The sequence below is a fragment of the Phyllopteryx taeniolatus genome, chromosome 1 (genome assembly GCF_024500385.1).
Source record: "Phyllopteryx taeniolatus isolate TA_2022b chromosome 1, UOR_Ptae_1.2, whole genome shotgun sequence".
Classification (NCBI taxonomy): Eukaryota; Metazoa; Chordata; class Actinopteri; order Syngnathiformes; family Syngnathidae; genus Phyllopteryx; species Phyllopteryx taeniolatus.
The window spans coordinates 30,354,574-30,379,223 of record NC_084502.1 but is presented as its reverse complement, the minus strand read 5'-3'; the positions used below and the strand labels follow the sequence as shown (position 1 = coordinate 30,379,223).

General features: G+C 40.6%; 2 protein-coding genes across 12 annotated transcripts in view; one reads left to right on the top strand and one right to left on the bottom strand.

Annotated features, from left to right (window-relative positions):
• Positions 1-17,456, bottom strand: part of nfyal (nuclear transcription factor Y, alpha, like) — a 28,574-nt gene extending 11,118 nt beyond the window's left edge. For 2 of the 6 annotated variants that reach the window (XM_061788049.1, XM_061788067.1), the window contains exons 1-5: positions 17,302-17,456; positions 14,075-14,186; positions 10,312-10,398; positions 5,609-5,755; positions 5,393-5,524 (exon numbers count right to left, since the gene is read on the bottom strand). In XM_061788049.1, coding sequence (XP_061644033.1) covers positions 5,393-5,524; positions 5,609-5,755; positions 10,312-10,398; positions 14,075-14,155 — 447 coding nt within the window. In that variant the 5' untranslated portion in view covers positions 14,156-14,186; positions 17,302-17,456. The remainder of the gene's footprint in view (positions 1-5,392; positions 5,525-5,608; positions 5,756-10,311; positions 10,399-14,074; positions 14,187-17,301) is intronic. The other 4 variants (XM_061788057.1, XM_061788076.1, XM_061788085.1 and 1 more) reach the window with 2 other exon arrangements.
• Positions 17,457-18,014: 558 nt separating this feature from the next.
• Positions 18,015-23,677, top strand: ngrn (neugrin, neurite outgrowth associated). 6 transcript variants are annotated; one of them, XM_061788147.1, is made up of 5 exons: positions 18,015-19,045; positions 20,281-20,391; positions 20,756-20,897; positions 22,449-22,575; positions 22,653-23,055. In XM_061788147.1, exons 1-4 carry the CDS (start codon positions 18,777-18,779, stop codon positions 22,530-22,532), a joined length of 606 nt encoding a protein of 201 aa, XP_061644131.1. In that variant the 5' UTR covers positions 18,015-18,776; the 3' UTR covers positions 22,533-22,575; positions 22,653-23,055. The 6 variants fall into 6 exon arrangements, with proteins under 6 accessions (XP_061644131.1, XP_061644124.1, XP_061644119.1 ...); XM_061788140.1 differs by having other exon boundaries at positions 22,449-22,581; XM_061788128.1 differs by lacking the exons at positions 22,449-22,575; positions 22,653-23,055 and adding an exon at positions 23,196-23,677 and having other exon boundaries at positions 18,017-18,522; positions 18,671-19,045.
• The last annotated feature ends 973 nt before the right edge of the window (positions 23,678-24,650 follow it).

Sequence of the window (24,650 nt, the reverse complement as noted above, 5' to 3'; positions counted from 1 at the left end):
GGACCACGTTGACATTCCTCACCTTTAATCTATTTATAATTCTAAAAACAATCCATCAGTGTTAGGGTTGCACATCATTTTAATTGAATTTGAGCGATTCTGGTCCCGATTCCAGTTCCTCATTGCGATTCCGGTTCCAAACGATTCTTTTAAGGGGCTGGGTCAAAAAACTTTGCATGGTGTCCAAATTATGAACATCCATTTTCTTAGCAGCCTGCAGCATGGACTAAAATGAAGATTTGACTCAGGGTTCTTTATAACCAGTATCAATATCAACCCTATGAACTAAAAGGCAATGCGTGTGGAACTAACCCAATTGATTTAATATTCATTAATTAATGTTTCAGCTAAAAGTTAAATATAGCTTTGTTAAAACAGTTATTTTGGATGGTTTTCTCACGTCAAATAGTTTTTATGTGCAAGTTTTAACTTGACTTCCTGTTTTAAGCTTGTAGCCTTTTATTTTGAAGGGTGCTCACCGGATCTCAGCATTTTGGCATGAAAAGTAACTTCGCACGACACCGGTGAATTTTGAAAATGAAAAGTAAACCTAGAAGGCAAGAAAATGAGTAATGAACCAAATGCTGTAAAACGTTGATTCCTTTACCTACCCAATGATGAGGCACAAGATTAGTGTTTGTGATTCTGTGAGACGTTTATGTGACTTTTTTCCCAATTCACTGTGATGTAAAGTTGCTAGTTTGACCTTTGGGGAAGTTTTAGCTCAATGTAAAGCTTTTCTCTGTCATTGGCTCTTACGTTGGTTTGAAGACTAAAATAAATGGTAAAAACCACCAGTGCAAAAGTGAAACCAACCGTTTACCTTGTTAGCTGCCTCAATGTTGGCATACAGTAGATGTATGACTGTATGTTTTGGCTTGACAGAAGTTCCACGCGGTGTAGGGTGAAGCTCGGAATGAGAGGGAGCGCGTCAGACTTCTACACATCGTGAAAGCCTCCTTTGAACAATATAATCTTATTCCAAGTGTTGCACTAAGGCGACTGATCATTAATTTTAACAAAGTCAAGACACACTTGTTCGCCGCCCCCGTTGGGCACAAGCACGTCTTTGTGCGCGTTCTTCTTCGTTGGTTTTCGCCACTCTCTTCCCCGGGGTCGGGGGACTGTAGGCATCGAAACTGGGAACCAAAATTTTTCAATTTGAACAAATCCGGGAGAACCGGAATGTTAGTCATGTTTCCAATCGGTTCTTGAGTCTCGATGCCCAACTCTAATCAGTGTAGGTAAAGCTATTCAAAGCAATTCTTCATATTTATTTTGAAAACAACATTGGTTATTGTAGGTGATAAGGAAAACGTCAAGGACTTTTCAGGATTTTTGGTTGGTCAACCGTCCTGTATCCCACTACAGTAGAGCCGCCTATGTACTGAGCAGCAGCAGAATCACATCTCCACTGTTCGAACCAAAACAACAGCAATCTGTAATAAGATGATTTGACGCGCAATTCTGACGTGTGTTTTACAGAATGTATGAAAGATGGAAAACAAGGAAGTCAGAGGTAAGAACAAATTACTTCTTCTGCCTTGCCACCAAGTCTAGAAAGCAGGCAAACAACACAGGCCATGTAAATTCTTCATTTTTGGATATGCCGCAGGCTGTTAAATAACAGACGGCAGGCCGCATATGGCTCCCGGGCTGTAGTTTGGGCAGCACTGGTCTATATATTCCCTGACATTGGCTGGTGACCGGTCCGAAGTGTACCAGTCAGATGGAATAGACTTCAGCTCACTCGTGGGCCACGACCTTAACGAGGACTGAATAAAGCACTGTAAAAAAAACTAATGAATGGATTTAATTTTAATGGGGACATACAGTATGATGTAAATCTGAATGTGTCGTCTATAAAAGGTTGTGTGTCTGGAGTGCCGACCCACTTAAGTGTGAAATTACACAACAAAGTTAATCTTTTGCTAGCTGACTATTACCCAAAATGTTTGTGAGTGAGCACTTCTACATTTTGACATTGGCTAATTTACATAATACCGTAACCACACATAGTTTCTCCAAAAGCTAAGGTAAGCAAGGCTGCAGTGACATACACAAATGTTTGGCTAAAGGCCTCTTTATATTCCCGCAGTCGCATTGCATCACGTGACCGATGAATTGCCCCGCAATTCCCTCTGCATAGCTTGCCGCGCACACGGCAAAAATATTTGCTGCACGTCGAACGCCATGGAGATCATCTCTCGTGATTGGTCCGTTTTAGTCACATGCTGTGATGACGTACTCAGCGTGCCCCTTGGTTTTACATACCGTCTACGCCACCGCCTTCTCGATCGATTTTGCAGCATAACTAAACGTATCATCTGGTCATCTAGGTCCATTTGTTCTAGCAGACACTGTTCGACGGTCGCTATTGTTCTTGCTTTGTTCCTTGTTATTGAGAGGAAAGTAAAAAAAACGGCTACCGGAAATGGCCAAAAATATCCAGAGGAAACTCCACTCTGTGGTGTCCTTGCCAATACCAGCTGTAACGACACCCTCGACTTGGAGGTGAACTGCAGTACATTTTCAAAACTGCGCGCGTGGGTTGCACTAGAGTATAAAGGCAAACTACGTGCCGGATAGCCGCAGTGACATCAGCGCAGTCGCCGTCCGTGAGAGTATAAAGAAGCCTTAAGTCACAGGTGTCAAACTGGTTGCCCGGGGGCCAGATTCGGCCCACAACATCATTTGATGTGGCCCGCGAAAGCAAATCATGTGTGTCGACTTCATGTTTCTTGTGAAAATACCAACATTTGTGTCTTTACTTGTATAATGTTGAGATTTTGCAAGCATTTTATGTTACCAATCACCTTTTTGAAATAAATGTAATAATAGTTGAACATTTTTTATTGGCTTCTGATTTTAAAACTAGTTATCCATCAATTTGTTGTGTATATGTCATTATATGAGAGAATATTTTATATGGGTTCACAGTCATCACGGCCCTCCGAGGGAAGCCATAACTGCAATGTGGCCCGTGACAAAAATTAGTTTGACACTCCTGCCTTAAGTCGTGTCCACTGCATGCGCCACATGCACGGACATGCAATATTATTGACAAAGTGTAATTGGGCTGCTTGGTGATGAAGTGCTGCCTCCACCAGTGAAAATAGAAATCAAATCTTTATGGGCGCTTGGTTTATGTGGGGATGGAGTTGAATGAGACAATGCTGGCTGCGCATAAGCTGCGGGGGGAACATCTGCTCTGTAGGGACTCTCCAAAAACACCACAAAAAGTTATATTTTTTGCTAGTGGCTTTTTGGGGAAAACTAGTTGCTAGAGGGGTTAGAAAGGTTATTAAATATAATTAGCAACACCGAGCATCCCTTGCTTTGTTGCAACATCCTAGTTCCGCCCGGTTGTCACAATAATAAAAGCCAAAATCTATATTAGCCCATCTGTATGGGGATGGGGGCTGAGCAGTGACTCATTTGCATGAGACAGAATCACCCCCTCAAAATGGACCCAAGAATTTCATAACGTTTAAATTGTGATGGGGGGAAATGTATAATTCAGTAATCCCTAGTTTATCGCGGGGATTACATTCCAAACTATCCCCGCAATAGACCAAATCCACGCAGAAGCAATCAATTATTTATTGTATTATTTATAGATATTTTTAAAGCGACATGCATATACTTTGCAAAAGGCACAATGCACTTAAGCTTCTGTGAAATGTTCTTAAACTTTGGACATTCTCTGCCTTTTGCACACTCTTTCCTTCTGGCTTCTGTCTATTCCAATGTGAGTCAGCAGAAACACAGTGTGGAAAAATAATCACTGCAAAATCCCATGATATAGAAAATAATCCACAATATTGTAACTGACATGCTCTCGCCCTATTGCACTGTGACCCCAAAAAACTCCAGACCAAATGGCATTAACCCGGATTAACTAATCACAATCTTCACTGGACTTGAATGTGATATAATATTTTAAGAACTTTATATGAACGCCACAAGTGACTGTATCTCTGCTAATTTGAATGTCAGATGTCAAATCTGTTGTCTACTGAACCGGATGAAATGTTTCACCCTACACAACACAAATGCCACATTGCAAATATTAGTGTTCTCAACAAGCACATACACTTGAAACATTTGTTACAGGGATTAAAGAGGATGGTCGCGTGACAGTGCAAAGTTGGAAAATGGTCTCGTTATCTCAAATCCAATAATTAATATTTTATTCCACTGGTTAGAGCGTCTGCCTCACAGTTCTGAGGACTGGGGTTCAATCCCCGGCCCCGCCTCTGTGGAGTTTCCATGTTCTTCCCGTGCCTGCATGGGTTTTCTCCAGGCACTCTGGTTTCCTCCCACATTCCAAAAACATGCATGGTAGGTTAATTGACAACTCGAAATTGCCCGTAGATGTGAATGTGAGTGTGAATGGTTGTTTGTTTGTATGTGCCCTGCGATTGGCTGGCAACCAGTTCAAGGTGTACCCTGCCTCCTGCCCGATGATAGCTGGGATAGGCTCCGGCGGGCCAACTGCCAACTCCCCGAAGCTACCCTTTTGGGTGTGGGGCAAGGCTCCGTTGTGAAGTAATTGCAGTGCGAGTTTTTCCCTGACTGCGTGGCAAGCATTAACACTGCCAGCGCGCCGGCCATCCTGCACCTGAAGTGCGTCTTTTCTTCTTTCCTTCCTTTTTCTCCAAACCATCCCTTTTCTTGCCAACCCCCATAAGGTCGACCCGCCTGCCTGAATTGGTCAACACGCTTAAGTCAAACTTGCGGTCTACTAAAAGTACAGATTAGTGCATATTTGGGTTTAAACTAATGAGAACAGGAATCTCAGCTAAATGCATTGTCATCCCATGCTCACTCCCAACCTCACATCACAAGTCAGTTTCCTTTGCCAATGTTCGTCTGTCCTTTGTTTTTGTTTTTTCTCTCTGTATTGTTTCCCTGTTGATTCCCCATGTTAGAGCTCATTAAATTTTCCATAAAATTCACTACCTGCATTGTTGTGTGTGTTTGGGTTCGAGGAAGAAAAACCTCTGGCTGTCGAGAACTCTTATCTAATTCATGTAGCAACCTTCAAATTATGGCAACTGAGGATAAAAGGTTTGTCGTCACTTTGTCCTGAAGTTTTATACATCTAAAATGTGACGTGGTTCCCCTTTATTAGATAAAATAGCTTGATTTATAACGCTGTAATTTAAAATTACGCTAAACCGGGAGTAACGCAGGCGTCGGATCCATCTTATTCTTTTCTCCTAAATTAATTACATTTTTATTGAACTCATATATGTTACAATATCAATACGATGAAAAAACCCAAAACAATGCCCTGAACGCACAAAAAGTGAATCGCGATATAGCTAGGGAAGACTGTACATCTCCTGCACATCTCCTTTAAACTTTTTTGACCAATATTTAACACCTGGTTCTGTCCGGCGGTGATGGCCGTCTGGGGTTGTTGGATGATGATCTGCTGGGCCTGACCCTGCTGACCCTGAAGCTGCAGAGTCTGACCACCTTGCAGCTGGATCTGACCGGGCTGCACCAGTTGGATCTACAAACACACAACACACACAAACACTGCATCAATATCAGTGCACAGAATGCAAACACTCACTATGTGAGTGTCATCGCTCACCTGTTGGAGTCCCTGAGCTCCAGACACGGGAACCTGCATGATGGTCTGACCCTGGCCCCCCGACATGGCCTGCACCATGATGGGCTGCCCGGATGATGTAATGAGCTGCCCGCCGCTCACCTGGACCATCAGAGGCTGCCCCTGCACCTGCATGCGAGGACCAGCACTGTCACAGCAGCTCAGCAAGCTTTACAGCTTTCACATCAAGGATCGACACTCTTGTCTTTTATCCCAAGAATACAGATCTTTGTTATGTACAGTCAACCCTTGCCAACTGGCATAGGTAAACTCACCTACTGACAAATAACTAGGGTTTGCAAAATTCAGGGAATTTTCCAAGCTGGAAATTTTCCATGGGCAATAATGGAAATAAACCAGGAATTTACCAAATTGAAGGTTGGCCCTGGAACAAAATTATAGATGGGGAAAAAACATTTTGGCATGATCCTAACTAAAACAATCAGATTTCATGCAAGTACAGTTGGGAATATTCCTATACCATTCCTCATTCAAATGCATTGCACATCCCTTCAACAAATGTGCAGATTTCTACAATGTAAACTTTTATTTTAAAGTGAGAGGGCCTCTTATCATCTAACATTTTGAATGTTTGTATTTTTGGATGGGGGGTGCATTTTTGTTCATTTTTGATTGAGTTGGGTCGTGGGGGTTGAATAATATCTTAACATTCATGTTTTTGTTCTATGAAAGACATGTTCAATAATACCGCAGTTTAACTTCCCATGGAAATTTACCAGAAACTATCCTAAAATGTTTGCTATTTGTGGCAGGTCTTGGTGCCTAACCTCTGCCAATAGCGAGGGTTGACTGACAAAGACGAGCGATAAGGGCTTGACACATGATGAGTACAACAATGAATGTGCACAAGTCAGTGGCAACCAGAGATGAAACACTAGGAAAATTTCACAATAAGTGAGAAGAACGATCACCGTTATCAGTACAACCACCACACTGGAGGGAAAAAAAAAAAGGAGCCAGGGGTTTTCTAATTAGAGAGTTAAACAAGTCAAAAGAGTAGGTACACTTGTCTACAAAGCAATAATGCTGAAAATATTTTCCCAAAAATATCTAAAAGTACAAAAATAAACAACATAAAAATACACAATTAAGCAAAAATTGCAGTATTAGAAATTTGAACAGTGAAAAATGAAAACTAAATACAGTGGTACCTTGACTTACAAGTTTGTTTATGGCCGAGCTCCTAACTCAATTTACTCCATCCAGCCATCCATTTTCAAAACTGCTTATCCTGGTTAGGGTCACGGTGCGCTGAAGCCTATCCCAGCTGACTTCGGACAAAAGGCGGACTACACCCTGAACTGGTCGCCAGTCATTTGCAGGGCATATATAGACACGGACAACCATTCGTACTCACATTCACACAGTGGGAACTGAACCCACGCTGCCCGCACCAAAGTCAGGCGGGTGTACCACTACACCATCAGTGACTTTACGTGTTTTTAACAAAGAAAAATTGCACCGTATTGTATAAAAACATAATAAATAAAATTTGTTTTTGTGAAGTGTAATTTCTGTACATACTGTAGTATACGTGTGTTGGATGTGTGCCTTTAAGTGGCAAGGCAACATCAGGATCTGGACATGGGTTGTCACTACAGCTTCTCTTTGCGAGTGGCTGTGGCTCTCTCCTTACCCACATGCAAGGGCATTATAGTACAACGGCACCATTTTCTTTCACTTTACTCCAGTGGTGGCATAGCTGAAGTTTGCTTATAACTCAAATTTTGACTCACAAAACAAAGCAAATAAAATATACAAAACCAAAATTGATCAGGCAACGACCTATAATGCAAAAAACTCCCAGGTTGGGGTACTTGTAAGTCAAGGTACTGTTGTATTATTAAAATGTTAAAACCACAAAATAGTAAGATATTACAAGAAAAATATGAGTGGATATACAATTATAAAAAAAGACAAAAAATATTAGACAATAAATACTATACAAGAGAAATATTAGGAAAAAAAACAAAAAAGACAAAAATACAAACATGAGACCAAAAAGAGTTGTATAAACTACAAAAGTATTAATGAAAATATCCAAATATTTAAAAAACATACAATAATACTGAACAACAAATACCCAGATATTACACACACAAAATATAGTTGTACAAAATAGAAAAGTATTGGATAAAAATATTAGAAAACCTACAAAAATGCTAGACAAAAAAAAAAAAAAAAAAAATCGCAATATTAGACAGAAAAGAAATCACAACTATTATCTGGAAAATACAAAAATCTTAAAAGAAATACACAAAATACGCAGAAAATAAATATTAGAAAGTGGTACAAAAAAATACAAAAACACTGTCTATCTGAGTTGATTCTTCTTTATCTTCTTTGTAACTTCTTTCTCCGTTTGTTTGCTTTTGACCCATGCAACTACTGCTATTAAGAGACGGTAAATACACGAGTCACCATCATTACAATTCTAAACCATAATAGTCTGAAATATTAGCACAATTTATCAGTAAAACATTTCATTCTTAGCGGCAACATATTCCACTTTTTTTTTTTTTACTTAAAAGTTTCTGCTATCTCGCAAGTGCATGACAATCGATCCATCCAAGTCACTTCTGAACCAAAACCCTTTGTAGATGTTTTCAACAGCAATAAAAAGCAGTCATGGCACAAAATGACGGCACAGGCGGACGTCGCACGAGACGCTGTGGTGAGTGAGCAGCATGCGGTGACTTCAGACAGCTGGGAGACGCATGCTGCGGGCCAAATGCTTCATGAAAATAAAAGCAATCTGCCCTGATTGTTGCATGCAAACACACATGACTCCAAATTTACTACATGGCATTGTTGGGGGATATTTAGGGTAGCAATTATGTAATGCCAACAGACAAATGTGATCCATCTGATTAAAGTCTTTTGCAATACTGACTATTATCAAAACCATTTAAAAATGACTACACAAAAAACACAACTGTCTCACATCAAAGACTGTCTAGAATTATCAAGGCGACATTCACTAATGCCACTTACCACTTGAACAAGGAAGGCATTGTGAATGGCAGGAGTTTTGAAAAGTGAGATTGCCTGTTTGTTTCTTCTGTAGGCCTATGTATCCAGTTGTGCTCATATGTTTATATATACCCTGAGAAAGTGTTTTCGCAAAAAAATTATTTTTAATTAAATTTTCAATTAAACTTCAAGGCGTTTCAGAATGGCACAATCATCAATCAAAATATAGCAATGAAGAAAAGAATTAGATGGTCCCTGTTCGGTCATTAGTTATATTTTCCCCGAGAATTGCCAGTATTTCACAAATTCTGCCAGGATATTTAAACGTATTAGCACTACTGTATATTAATATAATTTATTTGGCACAAGGTGCTTTAATTGGTCAAAATGTTAAGTCACGTAACCCAGACCGACACGACAATTCCGATCTTCTGAATTGATTTTCATTCATCAAATGTCAGTTAAATGAAAAGTGTGCTTCGTTTTGAGAAGGAAATTGTGTGTTCTACCATAAGTACTACTTGTTGTGGAGTCATTTATTACTTCAGCTGACCACAGTTACGTAAATAATAGAACCGCTTGCATCTGTGTTTTTCTGTTTAACTGAACATTCTAAATAATAAAAGAACCATGTACACCATGCAATCCATTTACTTTTTGTTTTTTTATTTTAATTTTTTTAGTACTACCAATTTCAAGGTGACCCAAGTTACGACTTCTTCAAGATACAAGCGTTCTTTCGGGCGATGTGTGCCTTGTGTCACAAGGAATGATTTAAGACCACTAGATTTTGCTTCGCAACAAGCAGCAGTTTGGCAGATAGTGAGCAATTATTCCCAAAATATGCTAATTGTGTTTATTTCAAGCTGTTTTTTTGCCTTCACACTTCAAGTTTATTGTAAAACTAAACATAAAAGAAAGAGAGTTACATGTTGCATATTTAAGCAACCTACATAACGCTGCCTTACAAAATCTGCTAGCTTAATGCTAAAATTCAAAATGCCATAGACGGGCTAACAAAACTTCCATCGATGTAGCGGTAGTTATAAACTTTTAAGCAATTGATATTTAAACACAAATGGCGCAGCAATACATGCGGACAGGAAATTTAATAATACTCGCAGGCATATATTATTTATACACAAAATGACTAATATTACTGCAGTTTAGTGTTCTTCGTTTCCCACCATCAAATCTGTATATTATGTGCATGTATTATACTTCACCCTGGTGGCCAAGGCGCACGCACCAGAATGAGCAGCACAGTGCCAATTGAATTATCATGGTGCACAAACTGTTTACTTCTTTACATTTGGTTTAATTATATATTATTTTTTTTATATACAATGCAATATTGCAGAATGCTATTTTGCTTAAAAACACAAACATTTTTTTCTGCTGTTTTTTAAGGGGCTGGAACAGATTATTGGCTTTTCCATTCACTTCAATGGAAAAAGCTGATTTGAGATACAAGTGGTCATGAAATGAATTAAACACAAGTCACTGCATACCCATTCAAATGACTTGAATTTGTTTCCCATTTCTTGAACATAATGAAAGGGAAAAAAATCCAAATTCCATTTTTTTTTTTTTTTTTTTTTTTTAAATGCCATGTGAGTAAGATCCTGAAGAGCAAATATGGAGTCATATACAAGGCTTCCACCACTAACACAGGGCGGCCAAGACACCACTACCTGGAGTGTCTGCACCTGCTGGCCTGAGGCCGTCACCACGGGTGCCTCCGTTTGCAGCTGCACAGCCGTCACTGTGCCCTGCGCCTGTGGGCAAGGCACCACAATGCAACCTCACAAAAATCAACAGTGATGGAACGGTCCAAAAAGGTGGACAATCTGGAGTTGGACTCATACGTGACATCACTTCATTTCAAAGGATTAACTGTGTGTGTGTATTTTGCTTTTTATAGTATTATTGTGAAAGGCTGACAAAGGTGAAAAGACCAATAACCACAGCTTGGGCTGCTATGTTAGCAGTCAAGTGTTTGGTGTGTGTTGTTTTAACATTTTACATGACATCGTCGGTTTTAGTTTAAACATGTGTGACACAGTTCATCTTTAAAAAAACATTTATATATGTACACTTAGATCATTAAAGTTATAGAAGTGTTTAAAGACTTAAGAAATAAAGTTTGATTGTTTGTTAACACAATAGTTAACTTGTGATTATACTTCATGGGTAGGCAAAATATTTGCACTCTGTTCTTTAATTTGGCCCACTGAGCATTATATTATCAAGAATCCTGAAACATTGTTGAATTGATTTTGCCGTTTTCCCTAAAATAGTTAATTAAAATGCATTTATTCATTTTTCATCTTGATTTTATAGGAAATGGATGGATACTTTTTTAAATAACTGACTAATTGATTTATCGTAGGGCGTGCTGGTTAGCATATCTGGGCGACTGGTTAGCATATCTGCCTCACAGTTTTGTGGACCCGGGTTCAAATCCGTCCTCGCCTGTGTGGAGTTTGCATTGTAGTTTAATTGAAGACTCCAAATTGCCTCTAAGTGTGAATGTGTGTGCGAATGGTTGTAATAAAAATAATGCTGTTATATACCGTATTTGGACAACCATAAGGCGCACTTAAAAGTCTTACATTTTCTCCAAAATGGACGGGGCACCTTATAATGCAGCGCGCCTTATGTGTGCACGGAGTTCCAAAATCTGTAAATGTTATTGTGTGACATTAATGAGCGCCCTGCTTGACTGACTGGGAGCATTTCCTGCCGACAGGCTGCTTATATAGAGGAAGGCGGACGTGACTGAGGACAGCATGCGGACGTAAAGGAGGAAGGGTGCGCGTGACAGCGGTAGCTAAAGACACGCCCCCAGTAGGTATATAGTTCCGGTATGTGCATCGGTTTGGCTTAGGACTCCCCCGAAAATGATACCTACGAAGAGACACGCTTACAAAGCACAGTTTAAACTGCAAGCTATCAGTTACGTGGATGAACATGGGAATCGAGCAGCCACGAGAGAATTCAAGATCAACGAATCCATGGTTCGCAAGTGGAGGAAGCAGGAAAACGAGCTTCGCCAAGTCAAGAAGACGAAGCTGAGTTTCCGCGGAAACAAGGCGAGGTGGCCCGAGTTGGTCACCATTCGACTAAGTGCAATAACTCGGAGTTTGACGAAGGAACTCCAACCACTGGACATCGCTGTAAACATGGTGTTCAAAGTGAAGTTGCGACCGGCGTGGGAGCCATGGATGACACATGACGAACACATCTTTACTAAGACAAGGAGGCAGCGCCGGGCGAGCTACGCCACAATTTGTGAATGGATTGTGGATGCTTGTTCGAGCTTTCGGACGGCAACGAGACTAACTCGAACCTGCCGTGTTTGATGGAGAACTTGCCCAGCTGTTCATTTTGGATACAGAACATGAGGACTTTGATGGATTTGTGGATGAGAATTGATCAAAAAATAACGTGAGTACATTGTTAAATATTTCAATAAAGTACAACCGAACTCAGTTTTTCTCCCGCTGCCTTTTTAAAAACATTGTTTTAGCATGCATGCATGCTACCGTATGTTTTAAGCTAGCGTATGTTTTACCATGCCTGCGCCCAATAATACGGTGCGCCTTATGCATGTGTTAAATGCAGAAATACACCCCGTAACTGAGACTGCGCCTTTTAATACGGTGCGCCTTATGGCCGTGAAAATACGGTAGTTAACAACTAACTCACAATAAACACAGCTAACAACTAACTTGTGGCAGGTCTTGCTGCCTAACCTCCGCCAATAACGAGCAACTAACTAACTCACAACAAACACAACGTTCTCAGAAACTATTTACACAATGGTGCAGGGCATACTGGGAAGTCCTCCAACACTACAATATCATATCTGTTGCCGTCCACTGATGGCATGCGTTTTGGCGTCTTAGTTTACTAGAGGGCAGATTTTTATTTTTGTACTGCCACTTCAAAGAGCACATCTCCCCCGTAAATAAAAAAAATATTTCCATCCATCTATATTTTTAAAAATGTCGAGTAAAAGAACGCTTTCCAAAGGGAATAACGGAAGTCAACCAGAAGTAGCACAGCACACCAAAAACTAACATGTGGAATACATTAATCAGCCCTAGTTCCATAGGGGAAGTACGTCAACCTACTACCTACCACAGTACTTTTATTCCAATATGATATGTAATATCTAATGTTACAAATGTACCGTATATATACAGTACATTTTTACTGCTCACCTGAGAATCATGGCGTCCTCGTGGGCACCGCCATTTCACATCTGTCTGGATGGCCTTCCGGGTCAAGGACTGGACATGTCCATGTGTTACGTCGGCGTGGGCCATCACTATGTACTTTTCCCCCCAAATATCTGGTAAATTACCGCTTACTTTCCACTTGGCTACCTTTAAGATGTTTCACTCGGAACTCATTCCTTCTTGTAGTGCTACTCTGCGTTGCTACGTAAGCAAGCTAACTCTTGCCGCTAGCTACCGCAGCTAACTCATGTAGTTGCCTGCTAGCATCAATAAACTTGCGACAGGCAGCGAAAAAAAAAACAACGGCCGGTGGAGTATACACCGACTATTAAACAACGACTTGATTAATCAAAACCCGTGGACTCCGAGTGGAGCATTCAACTACTTTATACCTGCCCAGTCATCCCAGGACACAGCAGACATGGCACCCAGTCGCAACAAAGCCAGTAAGACTACCGTAATACTGTATTTAGAAAATCAGAATTACATCCGCAGATGCACACACAGCAGATTTTTTCTTTGAAAAAAAACCCCGAATAAAATACAGCATATCAATGGTGCGCAATTTTAAATAGGTAGAAGGGCTTTCCAGATTTTTGGGTCAATTTTGGTGATGCGTATTATACTAAATTACGGAAATTATCCAACCATCCATTTTCTATAATGCATATCCCCATTAGTGTCACAGGTGAGCTGCAGCCTATCTCAGCTGAATTTGGGCATCCTGGACTGGTCGCCAGCCAATTGCAGGGTATATACAGATAAACAACCACTCACACTCACGATCAAAGCTATGGACAATTTAGAATTTTTAATGAACCAAAGAAACATGTTTTTGGAATATGGGAGAAAGCTGAAGTACCTGAAGAAACCCCACCCAAGGACGGGGAGAACTTGCAAACTCCACACAGGAAGAAGGGAGTCCGGATTCGAACCCACACCTTAACTCTGAGGCGGCTGTGCTAACCACCCGTCCACCATTTCCGCAGGGTTTATGATGGTGACAGTTTGGACAATTACAAATAAAACAGTGTGACAGTCACAGGGACTGTGGTCTATCTTGGACATAACGGAAAAAAATGTATTTGGTTCAATCGTCATGTTGTCAAGGTTGTGTGCTTGGGAGCCTTAACTGAAAGTTAACTGTTAAAACTCGGGCGCTGGTGGTGGTGCGAGCCTTTCAAGAGACAAGGGTGATTCAGCTCACCTGCTGTTGGATCTGTCCATTGGCAGTCTGCACTACAATCTGCTCTCCAGTCGCCGTGGTGGCAGCCGTGTACTGCTCCATCGCAATTTAGCCAACACACCACACCGTCCTTCTATAGAAACACACATTGGCAGAAAGTTCAAATAGCATTTTACACAGCTATTCACAGGATTATCTGCAGGTTTAATTTTTTTTTCATATTGTATAGTACCCAATGTTAAAACTTTTTAAACCCAATTCTACCAAATGTCACTCAAAGTGACAACAAGGAGTGGGTGACACAACCTCATTATAACCAGTCTTTTAAAATATTGCGCATTCATATACAGCACTGTAAAAAAAATAATAATAATAAAATTGTAAAAACACTGCAAATAAAGACCAAACAAGCTTGCCAACGAAAAGAATTAATGAAATTACCAATTCATTATTCAGTACTCCAGCAAATAGATCTACTTTGACAATGTTAAATAACAACCACAGGTATGACCATAGAATCAGTTTTGATTATCACGCATATATTCAGTATATTTCGAAGTGATGGTTGATAGAAGCTCTCAGGATGGCAACTCTGTACTCTGTGGGTCTTCCTTGACTGGACGGCAGCATCAAATTGTCACAGAGTATCATTCAAAACATCAGTGCTGAAATGTTCAGTTCATATTTTTCCATTTTTGTGCTAGAAAGTGTCTCTGCGTTTTAATCACCTATTTTGTTGTTTTCTTGGCGTTGATTTCCTCCTTCATGTCTGTGACTAGATTTCAATCTTTCGGTGTTAACTCTTTGTGCCGCTCATCTCTTAATTTTCTCCCTCAATTCTTCAGCAGCATCCCAGTCATCAAATGTGTTGTAATCACCAAATAAACTAAATGAGTAAATCACTCATTATTGTTTTAAATTTGCTCATTTCTGTCCTCAGAGTATTTCATGTTTACTTATCAGAAAATCTGACTGTGTCAACCTTGCCATGCTTGCTCGTTTAGTCTACCAGCTAAGGATGCTACCCATTCATTTGGAACAATGTAATGATGCTTTCACAGGAACTACCGGTACTTGAGATGTTCGAAGGGTGTACATTATGATAATGTACACTGATTACATTTTCTGAGCCAATCAGAATTGAGTATTCACCAATGGTATAATATACCAAATACCGTGTGCTCTCACATAAACATTGTAGCTGCACTCCCAAGCCTCTTAAAATAAATAAATAAAATAAAGAGACAGATCGATTTTTTTAAAAGATATTCAAACGTTTTGATTGCGAAAATAGAGCTGTTGTAACAGCATTGGAAACGTAAATATTTTTCCATACAATAGTTTCTATTTTCCATACTTTCCATACTTGTGTAGGGAAGCATGAAATAATTGTTTTAAATGAAAATATTGGTGTTTGCAATTTGGGAGTTATTTCTTCAGTAGTTTATTTTAAAAAAAAAATCATTTTACTCAAACATACAACTATAAATGTCAAAATCGGAGAAACTGATAATTTTGCAGTGGTCTCTTGATTTTTGCCAGAGTTGTATGTATATGAATATATACAGTGTATTAAAATATGTATGATCTTTTTACAGTCATTAATTTTAATCATAGCGATGCAAAATAAAATTAAATATGATGAAAAATAAAATGACAACAAAATAAATTAGTACAAATATGTTTTTAAAAAAAAATGAAAATTACAAAAGTGAGTAAAAAATATGAAAAGACCACAGCACTTAAAGTTTAAACCATAGTACTAGAGTACATAGTACTAGTAAACTACTGTACGATGACTCTACACTCAAGAACATAAAACATTTAAATTACTTTATTGTCAATGTGTGATTTCCAGACCTTGGAACGTCAGATTCAAGTTGTTTTTTTAGCATAATTAGGCAAAGCAAAAAAATATTAATATATGTTTACCAATAGCCTATTGCAGTGATTGGTACCACTACCACCAGTCCTACACAGGCTCCCTCTAGTGGTACAAGAATGAATTCCTCCCCGAGTACAGTTCAGTTGTATTTAACTTTTAAGATTAATACATTTGCATTTAATCTTTAAGTAATGTTTGTTTTAAAGCTTTTATTTAAGTACAATTTTTATTAAAATTTATGTGCAATAAATTTTAAAGGAATCATTACTTAGGTCAGCCTTAGAACATTTTTACTTCATTCCTGTAAAATTATATAACATATTTTTACTTTATTCTCATAAATTACAATCTGTGTTTTTCATGTGAAAAGAACTAATGTTGTTCAATATAGATTTTTTTTCTCATCATAAAATTTGCCAATATTCCATCTTTAGTCTCGGATTTTTTTAAAAATGTCGTAATATCCATCCATCTTCTGAGCCGCTTATCCTCACAAGGGTCGCGGGAGTGCTGGAGCCTATCCCAGCTATCTTCGGGCAGGAGGCGTAAATATTTCAACTTTATTTCTGTAAACCTAAGGGTGTTGTTTGCCACATAATATCACAACTTTGTCATATAATCTTTTTCTCATAACACTATGATTGTGTAACTTTACATTTTTCAAAATGTGGACTTTATTCTTGGAAATATACCTTGTTATATTACAACTTCAGGAATACAACCTCTATCTCGTTTTAAAAAAAAATGTATAGGACTACTACGCTCCTGTATTTCAATGTTGTTCATTACAGTGGTACATGGAGAGCCAATTATTTTTTGGGGTGGTACAAGGTGTAAAAGGTTTGCGAACTGCTTGGCCTATTGAATCATTCAGCACCACTTCATTGTCAATATCTAAACGTTGCATTGTAAAAATGATCAACTTCGAGGCAAAGGTAGACACGGAATGTTGTTTTGATAAGCGAGGCCACATGGCGCCTTAGCAAACTCAAACAAGGATAAGGGGGGGGGGGGCAACTAGTTCTAATGTTGGCGCCACGTTAAAAAGACATTTGAAGGAATTTGCTCCCGAAAGAGGCAATAAGTCACTCCCAATAGTCCGCAATACTTGGCTCGAAGCCGTTCAAGGGTGGGGAGTGTGGCCATTTCCTCGTGTTCGTTCCTTTGTTTGTCTGAGCGTGTAAGCTAGGCAGCTAGCTCGCCCAAGGAACGAGACAAATTTGGGGAGCAGGCCCCAAGCGAGAAGGGCAAGCCTCATTCGATTTTGGTCCACATTGCCGAGTTTAGTCATTTGGTTGGTCCGCGACAAACCAATCCGTGTTGACAGGCTGCTACCCAATGCCTTCAATCGGCTCTCCCTTACCGTGTAGTCGCCGCTGTCCGGTTTCCCTCTGATTGGCTCCAGTACAGCTCGCGAAAGCCCAATCAACTAAGTGAGCGAGAGGACAAAATGGCCGCAAATGAAGCAACCCGGTTCGTGGGGGAGGAGTGCAGGAGGGAGGGCTCCCGGCAGATGTCGCAATCCGCATGCAAGAGTCGTCTCTCCCTTTTGGGTGTTGGGAATCCCTTCATCTTTTGTGTTTCTGAAACTTTTTGATACAAAGCAGCGGAGCGTTGATTTACGAGTTGAGACCAACTCAAAACACTCGTATCTCAAATCATCGTTCCCCGTTGAAATGGAAATGCCATTAATCCGTTCCAGCCTCCCATAAAAAAATAAATAAATTGTAAAGTCTTTAATCAAATTTAAAAAAAGTAGTATTGTACTTTATAAAGACAGATAGTCATAACAGAAATAGAATGTAAAGAATTAAACAAATTGTATCATGATTTCATGCTTTAATTCCCATTGACATTATGCTACTTCTGCTGGTGTGCACACATTGGCCACCAGGGGGCAGTATCAATCAAATACCGTACAATGGTGCCTCGAGATATGAGCTTAAAGGGCCAGTAAGCGTGTTTTCAAAATGGTAGCAAGATTTCAATCTATCCGCATTTCAGTCCCGCCCCCGCGCGGGTCTGCATAAAGAAACGCCCCCATCTCACTCAACAACAACAACAACAACAAAAAAGAACCAGAAAGACAGTGGCTGTGTGGCGCTGTGAGGGACCACGGCAAGGGAGACACCCAGTCCCCCGGGCTAGTTCCTTTGAAAAAATGTTTCTTCTTCCAAGTTCTCCGCTTTCAGGAACAGGAACAGGAACTCATGGGAGTCAACACAAACCTAATTGGCTATGGATTGAGGGGAGAAAGGGTCAACGGTCAAGATCATTAGACTGAGGCTTGGTCGTTGTGGCTTAAATAGTAATTTACATATTGTGGGTAAAGATTCAACTAGGCAGTGTGAGACCCTGAAGCAATGAAGCATCTTTTCCTAGAATGTGGCAAGTACAGCAAGGAAAGTTTTTTTTTTTTTATTTAATAAAAAAAAAAAAAAAAGTTGTATTAGATGTTTCTTCTTTTTCTTTAATATCCTTAGTTGGCCTGAAGATTGAGAACCACCAGCTGATTACAAGGGCAGTGTTACAATTCTTACATGATTCAGACAGAGCTGTATCTGAGGATCGAATGAAGGGCGAGGTTGATTTTATATTTCTTTCTTCTTTTTTTCTTAATTGTAGTTGAAGCAAAGTATCTGAAGAGGGCAGTACGACGCCATGTATGGTTGTACACTACCGGAAATATGAAAGACTAGTTGCTTGCAGCACAAATGTGATTTTCCTTCCAGTGGACATCGGCGACTCCCACGTCTGTTGCTCGGGCAGCAGGAGCGCGACCTTTCCCACGTTCGCCAATCAACAAGACCCCCAAGTCTGCCTTCCACGTCCATTTTCATGGCCGTCGGACGTCTGCGTGGGCTCTCACGGTGGCTTCGAGCAGGTAGACACAGCTCCTTGATGCACTGGTCCCAGATCCCAGTGTGCTTCCCGTCGGCGTCTCATTCTCCCTCGGCGACGTTTCGTGAGGCCAGCAACAGCAGCAGACTTGTGGGCAAGGCACGCGGAAAGCAAAATGGAGCCCGCAGCAATGAAGACGGTGACGACGACGAAGAAGAAGACTCAATCATGGAGGAAGTAGAGGACAAACTCTGCGCTTTGCTGGAGTAAGTCTACTACCGAAATGTTTTGTTTAGCACTAGTAATGACGAGTTGTATTACAATGAGTGTCGGATGCCACGTAAATGGGCTTGTCACGCCCGGACGCTCACTCGTGAGGCGTGAAGGTGACGTAATCAAGAGGCGATAATTGGTAGCCCTTAAAACGCCGAACGTAATGTCATTTTTTGGATATATGATAAAAAAGACTAAAGGTTAGTGCAACACAAGCAGTTATATCCTGGTTTCGTTTGCATTTTTTCCCCCACCCGCCCCTAAATTTTAAAGTTTTTGTAATTGGTCAATTTGACCCACAAGGTCAAGAAGCCTATTTTCCATTGAATTTGGGATTTGTTCCCCCATAACAATCAAACATTAACTTTTATATGATACAAATTAAACACATAACTATTGTTTTTATGGATTTAACCCTTAAACACTAGTCCTTTCCCATGCATATGCATGGACCTGAATCAATTTTGACTTGTGACAAGAATATACTATCAAATGTCTGACATTAGTAAATGGTGATCAATCCTTCATCAATGTGTCAGAGACAAGGGAAAATATTTTGTTTTACACAACTTGTTTTGGGATAAAAACTACTATCAAAAATATTAGTTCGCTTAACACACAAGTCTCAAACTCAAGGCCGTGGGGGGCAGATTCGCCCCGCCACGTCATTTTATGTGTCACACGAAAGCAAATCATGCATGTCAACTTCCACGATTCTTGCTCAGATCTCTACCGAAATTTCAAATTGTCATATGTAATATATAATGTCATATTGCATTTGCATTTTTTTGTGACCAAATCCATTTTTAGCGAACTTGGAACAATAGGTGAACAATTATCCTTGAGTTCTGATTTCAAAACTAGATATCCATCAATTTGCTGTGTATATGTAATATAATAATATGAGGCATTTAAAAGTTTGTGCCTTCACACGCTTAAAGACCCTCTGAAAAGCCATGTATGACTTACCCTCCTTATGTTTGGTATGTATGATCATTCTTATGCTGTTTGACTAATACTGTTTCGAGATTCCCCAAATTGCCCTTTAAAGACCAACAGATACATGTTTCTGCGGGAACCTGTGCAAATGTGGAAACACAGTTCTACAGCCTGTGACCACTGTCCCATTAAAAAGAAAACAAAAATACACATTTATGGCATGTACAGTTTCACGGGTTCAAGTTTACCACAATTTTAATTCTGTTTTGTTTGTTGTATTTTTTGCCAGAGAGGGTATAAAGAGGCAGAAGACTATCAAATACAACATAATGCGCAGGAAGATGACGCCGTCAGGAGCTCCGGAGAGGAACTTGACTTGGGAGGCCATGGAGACCATCAGGTGAGCTCTTTGCGTGAGAACACTGAGTCGATGGCGTAGCGGTAGGAAATGGAGCGGCAGGTAGCGGAACAGAAAAATTTTAGGTTCCTGGACCTCAAAGGTTCCGGGACCCCCAAAGGTTCCCGGAGCGCTAAGGGTCCTGGACGTCTAAGGCTCCTGGAGGCCAAATGTTTCTAGACCTCAAAGGTTCCTGAACACCAAAGGTTCTTGGACCTGAAAGGCTCCTGGACAGCGTAGTTTCACACAGTGCTGTCTGTTTAAAAATTGCAGATCTCTTTAGCTAGCCTAGCTGCCAAAACCGTCGGCGGCGGGGGAAAGTGGTTACTGGCCAACATCGCATCTGATGTCACGGATCCTGTTTTAGGTATCTAAACCGAGAGCATCCAGATGAGTGGACAGTGGAACGTCTGTCTGAAGGCTTCTCGGTCAGCCCCGCTGTGATCCGAAGGGTGGTCCACAGCAAGTTCAGCCCGGCGCCTCACAGGAGAGCTGAGCAGGATGCCAAGGTAAGGTTGCAAAATTCAAGGGATTTCCAAAGTTGTAAAGTTTCCATGGAAATTAGGGGGAATAAACACGTAATTAACCAAATTGAGGCTCTTAATAGGGAACTTAAATATAGTTGGGAAACTATATTGTAGCATAATCCTGACTTAAATCACATTTCATACGGGAGTACCTTGACTTACAAGCAGGGGTGCACATCACCATTTTGGTCAGGTTGTCAAAGGAGCACCAGTTGTTGTAGCTTTGCTGCTAATTTTTTTTCCTAACCCACCAACTTCATGGACGAACGTGACTTATAGCATACCCGGGCAAAGCATGGCCTGTGGGCCACATCCGGGCCGTCCAGTCTCTGACCGGCCCTCACAGTCTTTACGAAGTCAAAATAGTGTCTTCTTTTCCTTTCGGCTTGTCCCTTTAGGGGTCGCCACAGCGCGTCATCCTTTTCCATGTAAGCCTATCTCCTGCATCCTCCTCTCGAACACCAACTGCCCTCATGTCTTCCCTCGCGACATCCATCAACCTTCTCTTTGGTCTTCCTCTAGCTCTCTTGCCTGGCAGCTCCATCATAATCATCCTTCTACCAATATACTCACTATTTCTCCTCTGGATGTGTCCAAACCATCAAAGTCTGCTCTCTCTAACTTTGTCTCCAAAACATCGAACCTTGGCTGTCCCTGTGATGAGCTCATTTCAAACTCCAAAGTGGAGTTGATGGGAGATGAACAAGGAGGAGACCACTGTTGAAAATCATAAAGTGAGACTGGAATTTTCCAAACTGCATATTGACAAGCCACAAAACTTCTCAGAGAATGTCCTATGGTCAGACGAGATAAAACTAATATTTTGGCAGGGCACATCATCTCTATGTTCACAGATGCAAAAATGAAGCATACCAAAAAAAGAACACTATCCCTACTGTGAAACATAGAAGAGGCCGTTATGTTCCGCGGCTGCTTTGCTACATCTGGCACATGGTGTCTTGAATCTGTGCAGGGTACAATGAAATCCCAAAGCTATAAAGGTATTCTAGAGAGAAATGTGCTGCCCAGTGTTAGAAAGCTTGGTCTGTTGCAGGTCATGGTTCTTGCAACAAGATAGTGGCCAAAAAACACACCTAAGAATGGCTAAGAGCAAAACAGTGGACTGTTCTGAAGTGGTCTTCTATTAGCCCTGATCTAAATCGTATTGAGCATCTGTGGAAGGAACTGAAAAATGCCATCTGGAGAAAGCACCCTTCAAACCTGAGACAACTGGAGCAGTTTGCTCATTAAGAGTGGGCCAAAATTCCTACTAAGTTGCAGAAGTCTCACTGAAAGTTACAAAAATCGTTTGATTGCGGTGATCGCCTCAAAAGGTTGTGCCACAAATTATCCATCATTTTTGTCCAGGCCGGTTTCATGAGTTTGTTTTTGGAAATAATTCTGTTGACACAATTAAAAATTAATTAAATTAAAAAGCAATGTCTGATTTTCACAACATTTGTATTACTATATTTGTCAGATTCATGTTCTTTCTGTGATCACTCTGTTTTTTTTTTTTTTTTCCATTAACAGAGGGTCACCACCAATTTTGTCCACGTGTGTATGTTCTGTGAAACTAGTCCGTGGTGCAAAAAAGATAGGGGACCACTGTCCTAGACATCTGTGCCAAATTAGCTGATAGCGCGGTCCCATACTACAAGTAAGGGTGAGCAATGAATTTTTCGAAGGGGTCGTGAAAAATTGTGTGACCACTGTGGGGTTTTCTTTCTTTAACAGAGGGGTACCAACAGTTTTGTCCATGTGTGCATTTTGGCTGACTTTCGTAGCCAGTGCGCAGCGAGTCAGAGATGGGCACGAAGCCTGCCGTCTTGTCGACACCAACTCGTTCCACGCTCAGCTACCGTCGCCGCCCAGTGACTGTCGCCATTTGCTGGGGAGTTTCTCCTGTGGCACAGGGTCACGGTTGAGCTCAACTGAAGTGAGAAAAGAACGAATCAGCTCATGAAGTGATTCCATTCATTAAGTTCTCAAAAGTTGACAAATGGCAACACTACTTGAGCCCCATCAACCTCTCTGGTACGCAAATGTGCACTGACACTTGAATCCAGTGCACCTGCCCACCACTCATGTGTACCCCTGCTTCCAAGTGCCCCAACTTGATTTTTTTCCTAGTTACTAGCTGTCACTTGGGCAAATTTTTTTTGGGGGGGATCAATTTCTTAATTCCCATGTAAATTTTCATATTTGGCCTGTTCCCCAGCTTAACTTCCCATGGAAATTTACTGCAAATTTTCCACCCCTTTGTAACCCTACTGCAAGGTGACGTCCAGGCTCCAGCGTCCAGCATTGTCTTCGGGTGCGACTGGGATAGAGCGAAGTCGACCGGATCTGCACGCGGGACGCTCCGTACACCAGCTCTCGTCTCCTGGAAAACCGGAAGCTGCTTTGGTTCCCGTGACTCCGGGTATGGATGAACCCACGACGAAAGCTTCAGTTCTTGTTACCATTCCGGTGACGACGCAGAAATGGCACGAAGATGCTGGAGCGACCACAATATGGCCGGCACAGGATGGCTCAGCTGGTGCCGATCCAGCAGAGGTGCAAGATGAGACGTGGGATGGACAGGTGTTGTCCGAGGAAGAGCTTGATGAGTTTAGGGACGTTAAGTCTGCGCCCGTGCTGCGAGTTGGAAATGATTTCTTTGATGGAAATGGACAATTTTTGTACAGAATATAATGAGCACAAGAAACACTGGATACAACAGATTTCAATGTAAGCTAATAAAGGTCATGTGAAATACAGTACTTGAGTTGTACCTTGACTTACAAGTGCCCCAAACTACTATTAACTTAAGACACGTTACCAGTGTGTTTACATTTGAGTCCATACATTTTTTTCATTACATTGTCATTTCATGAAGAAAAATACAGTGGGATGAAAAAGTATGAACTCTTGGGAATTTCTTACATTTCTGTATAAATTGGGTCATTAATGTGGTCTGATATTCATCTTAATCACAAGAATCAAAATGGGTCTGCTTAATTACCACACATTTGTTTTCATATTTTTGTAGAGCATAACGTAAACATTGAACCCTTGTATTTAATAACTGGTTGACACCATTTAGCAGCAATAACCTAAACCAAACAATTATGATCCGGATGAATTTTGGATCATTACACAACAGTTGTCTTTACAAGACTTTGAGATACTTTTTTCAGCTTTTTACTTAGTTTATATATAAAGTACTGACCTCAACCCAATTGAGATTCTGTGGCATGAGCTCACACCAGAGATGCTTGCTGAACTGTTTTATAAATAATAATAATGTAATTCAGCCACATTGGAGGGTTTTAGAGCATGAACTGCCTTTTTAAGGTCATGACACAGCTTCTCAATAGGATTCAGGTCAGGACTTTGACTAGGCCACTCCAAAGTCTCCATTTTGTTTTTCTTCAGGCATTCAGAGGTGGACTTGCTGGTGTTTTTTGGATTATTGTCCTGCTGCAGAACCCAAGTTCATTTCAGATGGCCGGACATTCTCCTTCAGGATTTTTGGTAGACAGCAGAATTCATTTATTACAGAAAGTCTTCCAGGTCCTGAAGCAACAAAACAGTCCCAGACCATCACACTACCACCACATTTTAATGTTGGTATAATGTTGTTCTTCTGAAATGCGGTGTTACTTTTACACCAGATGTAAAGGGACACACACCTTCAAAAAAGTTTAACTTTTGTCTCGTTAGACCACAGAGTATTTTACCAAGTCTTGG

Coding starts and splice junctions, on each gene's coding strand:
- ngrn (XM_061788128.1), top strand. CDS start 18,777: ATGGCCGTCGGACGTCTGCGTGGGCTCTCACGGTGGCTTCGAGCAGGT. Junction 19,046..20,280: donor AAACTCTGCGCTTTGCTGGA/GTAAGTCTACTA, acceptor ATTTTTTGCCAG/AGAGGGTATAAAGAGGCAGA. Junction 20,898..23,195: donor GAGCTGAGCAGGATGCCAAG/GTAAGGTTGCAA, acceptor CCCTACTGCAAG/GTGACGTCCAGGCTCCAGCG.